The following is a 4,668-nucleotide window of genomic DNA, read 5'->3' on the forward strand; positions in this document are numbered from 1 at the left end:
TGATTACTATTGTAGTTTTATTTAATTATCTTTGTATTCATAAATATAAGGTAAAAGAAGAAAATGGTAGTTTCTGTATCCATCTTTAAATGATTGTTGGTTGTAAAAATAGAGAATGAAGTTTGCAGAAGTATTTCTCTTGCTGTCTTTGTTTCGTATTTCAGCATCAACTTATGAACTAGATTTTCTTTTGACTATTATTGAAGGATGGTGCATTGATAATTCGAAAGCCATGAACAGTATTTTTCTCTTTGCTTCTTGGCATGGAAGCGTGATGTAGATTCTAGTTTCGGCTAAGGGGACGCTCACTGAGAATGGTTCCCAAGTTTCAGCTTTCTTAAATCGATGAAGATCAGCTCTTCCATACATTTTTTTTTTCTTTTTAAATTTTATAAATTTCCAAAGATTTTGATAAAAGAAATCCCCACAATAATACTAATATATTTGATTCAAGATGCAATTTCAACATAAGCATCTAACACACTACAAAACCCAGAAATTCCAAACTCCAATTCTGCTATATACACATAAGAATTGCATGTTAGTTGTCTAGAAATCTCCAGGCCCTTGGAAATATGACAACAGAGAGAGCCTTTCAACATGTTGTAATTTAAAAATAATACTTGTAAGACGTACCCAATTGTTTTTGAGTATGTTCTTAAGTCCAATGAGATTCACAGATGACGAATGCAACTCACAAATACCAGTGGAGTGTAGTGCTAACTACTGTAAACATTCCATTTCTTGAGAAAAATCAGGGAACTTCTTGAGGCTTGAGCAGATTGTAAGTGTTAAAGATGCAAGAGATTTCATCATGAGACAACTTGGAAGAATATGAAATTTAGTGCAATTGCTAAGTTCCCATACTTCAAGCTTTTCAAGATGCCCAAAGGAGTCATGAACCACCATTCTGCGCATGTTTTGTTAGATAATTCAGTTCAACAACAAACAAAAAAATTCCAGTAAATTCAACCTAAAAACTCTGAGAACCCAATGCTGGTGTGGGAATGTGTTCCAAACACTTTATACATTGTTGTGAATCCCACATTGGTTAGGAGAGAACTAACTTATGTTTTTATATGTTGTTGTAAGCCACCATTGATATCCTAAGATGGTGGGCTTTATCCATATCACACACGCACACTGCCCCTCCCAGTCGCATAGGTCCAGATTAGTTTTGTTTCAGGCTGAGGTTTTTATATTTCCTCCTCTGCCTCTTTGGTTTAATGGAAAACTAGGCTCTGGCTGGTTTGCACTTCCCTTCTGCTCTGCTTTGCTCTACCCTCTCTGTTATGGTTTGCTCTTCCTCTCCCACATATTTTACTAGTGCAAACCACACCTCAGTTTCAGCTATATAAACTATATATATTCGTGTTTAAGGCATAGTTTCAGCCAAGAGAGCCAATTACACTGAGTTTTTCTCCGGGTAGGCTTTAAGGACAATGCTTTCACAAAGTGATTCTACAATATTGTGAGATCTTTCTAACCTTCCCTTTAATTTTGTTCTTGCTAATTATTTGGGATCTTATTTGCTGAATCAAACTTGTTTTTCAATGCTATATTTCCAACACCCCACGACGACCAAGTTTATGCCCCAAAATTTTGGGATTGACCATGAATCCTCAAGAGACTATGAAAAAAAAAAGTAGATTGCAATTGATGTTAAGCACTAAATAACCCCAATTTAGACTGCTTCACACTACAACAATTGTATGGAGTACTCACATGTAACAAAACCATTTTTTTAAAAGCTTTTTTAGTAGGTATTATATAATTATCAAATAGAAAAATACTCAAATTAGCCTTTCATTGAAAGTTGTAAATTTCAGTTAACTTAATTAGTAAAATCTTTTGTCATTAAATATGACATTTAGGGTTCAAATCCCGACCTATACAAAAAACCAATTGATATCCATATGTTGAAATTCTATCATATATGTCAAAAAAATTAAAATAAAATAAAAATAATAAAAATAAAAAACTGAAAATTTATGGACCACAATTACTTGACTGAAAAATGGTGATGAAAAAGTATACTCTCAACTTAAAATGAATCAATTTCATAATTAAGATTAAACATTAAAATCTTAACAGTAAAATAGACCAAGCTAAGATTACATCTACTATGATAATAACAAAAACATTTTAAAAAAACAAACGACTATTTTACTATAGTCCCATGAACTACTGATGCAGTCAATATGTTTAAAAAATCTATTTTTAAGACAAGAAAGAGGACCAGCTAGAACAATTCCATTAATTATTTAGTAGTTAATAAATCTGACATGTAGTTTGGTTAAGTGAAATAACCATGGTTTCTCTCATGTGGTTTATAATATAACATGTATACCTTTGCCTATAGTAGTGAGATTATGTTTTTTTTTTTTCAGAACTTTTCCAAACGCAGTAATGCTTAAAGAAGAAAATGCACTATTCTAAGCATTTTAACTATTGCCTCAGGAATTCTTTTTTTTTTTTTTTTTTAACTATTTCTTTAGGAACAAACATTTTACATTACAATTCCTAATGTACATTTTGTGCATATGATATCCACACTTTCACACTAGGTGTCCACATTTTACACATGATGAAACAAAAAGTGTATGAAGAGTGTATAAAAGGAGTATAAGACAATCAAAGCCCTTTACTTTTTTGTCACTTCACAACCATGAATACCACCACTACCAACACCATCATTAAAATTAAAAACACGCTGGCATGTGATTTCTTTATGGTTTTCTTTTTACTTTTCTTTTACTCTAGGAGTACATGCAAAATGCCCAAACAATTAGTGCATGTTATCAACAGTTAATTCTTTTTCTCTTCTTTCTGCCATTTAGATGTCGAAAGATTATAGCTTCTATGAGTGAGTTCTAAGTTTTCAATATAATGTACATGTGCCAAGAGCTTGTAACTCAACTGACACTTTTTGGTGTTTCCAATAGAGACATCAAAGGTTCAAATCCTCTCTCCCCCAACCATCAAAATATATGTGTGTGTGTGGTAACAAGGTTTTGTCATGAGCTTTTTGGAAAGGTTTACTACGGTGTCAGCATAAATTTGTCATTATCTATTATATCAAAGGTTGACTATGTTGAACCAGTCAGTCACCAGATTAAACTTCCAATTCAATCTATAGAAGGGGTGCTTTTGGTGAATTGATAATTTGATATCCCTTACTATGAAGTAAATTCTTGGGTCATGGTTGAAACTCCCCAAGAACACACGCACGAGCGCGTGTGCACACACACACAAAAACAAACAAAGTTCACACACACACACACAAAAAAAAACAAAGTTCATAACTTTACATCTTTCTCAAGTAAAGTAATTTGGCCACTTTCATTCATCACACAGCATATATAGTGAAATCTAATAAAATAAAAGCAGATTTTGAGGCCAAATCATACCACAGTATCTCATGCATATCATATTCTACACCACATTGGTTTCTTGGGATAAATGCCTGGTTGAGGTCTCATCCTGAAAGGAAGATGATAGAACATATTTAGACAACCACATTTGCATTTTGAAAAATATTTTGGAATGAAGAAAAAAAAAATCAAGGATGACACTAACTATGTTAGACAACTGGTCTCTTATAGAGTACATGGAACTCAGCATCATCTCTAGAGTATCTTGAGCTAATTGGAACTTCACATCCGATTCTCCTGAGTGAGACTGTGCATCATTTTGAAGCTGCAAAAATAGTAACAGTCAATAGGTGCATAATCACATAGACAATTGAGCAATTTTTGTCTTACAATTCCAGTAAGCGTCCATCTAATGTTTATTTCTCACTCTCATTCTCAAATTAGAAACAAAAGGACACTCATTCAAGTTCATTCACCACTAAAAATTCAAATGCAACTGATACTCTTCAGATACCTTCAAATTGATAACAGCCACAGGGTCTATTGATTCAGCATCCTGATTTGCCATATCCCATGTCATTGCCTTCAACCGGGGCAAAGTAACCTAGACATTGTTCATTCAGAAATAAAGTCAGATTCTTGTGTGCTATCTAGTAGATCGGTGAGGTTGCATATACCATAATCAAATTTCTAACCTGATCCTTGAGTAAATCATCCTGCCATTCTCGTTGAAACTTTTGTAGCAGAAGCGTCAATAGTCTTTGTAGTTCAGGCAATACTTCAGTGGGAAACAGTTTATGAATGTCATCCTTGCTGACATTCTCGTAAACAAACCTACGGATCAACATGCGAAGACATACCAAAAGCTGCAATATAGAACATTAGAATTATAACCCACACCAGGTGGAATTCGCTAAGAAAGCCTATACTACTTAGAAAACTTGAATCACCTTTTATGTAGATAGTGATAATATAACAAGTAATGTAGATGAACACTTTCAAAATGGCTGCTTTTACAAAGCAACCTTGTATCATTCTACGCATGTTTAGTCAAAAGATAATTTAATTCAACAAAAGACAGCAAAATTCCAAATTGAACCTAAAAACACTAAGAACCCAACACCAAAATTTGGGATCAACTATGGATCCTCAACAGACCGTAAACAAAAAAGATAGATTGCAAATGAAGTTAAGCACTAAATAGTGAATAATCATGACCCAATTCACATTGCTTCACACAAATTGAATGAAGTATTCGCCTGTAACAGAGAGAACAAATAAAAAAAGCCTCAAG

The 4,668-nt window shown here is 33.4% G+C and overlaps 1 protein-coding gene across 1 annotated transcript in view; it reads right to left on the reverse strand.

The window, feature by feature from the left end:
• Positions 1-406: 406 nt before the first annotated feature.
• Positions 407-4,668, reverse strand: part of LOC112004720 (uncharacterized) — a 4,914-nt gene continuing 652 nt past the window's right edge. Inside the window, exons 2-6 of the mRNA XM_065774881.1 lie at positions 4,070-4,240; positions 3,889-3,978; positions 3,580-3,699; positions 3,411-3,483; positions 407-910 (exon numbers count right to left, since the gene is read on the reverse strand). Coding sequence (XP_065630953.1) covers positions 3,436-3,483; positions 3,580-3,699; positions 3,889-3,978; positions 4,070-4,240 — 429 coding nt within the window. The 3' untranslated portion in view covers positions 407-910; positions 3,411-3,435. The remainder of the gene's footprint in view (positions 911-3,410; positions 3,484-3,579; positions 3,700-3,888; positions 3,979-4,069; positions 4,241-4,668) is intronic.

This window comes from Quercus suber, unplaced genomic scaffold (genome assembly GCF_002906115.3).
Source record: "Quercus suber isolate HL8 unplaced genomic scaffold, Cork oak 2.0 scaffold_101, whole genome shotgun sequence".
Classification (NCBI taxonomy): Eukaryota; Viridiplantae; Streptophyta; class Magnoliopsida; order Fagales; family Fagaceae; genus Quercus; species Quercus suber.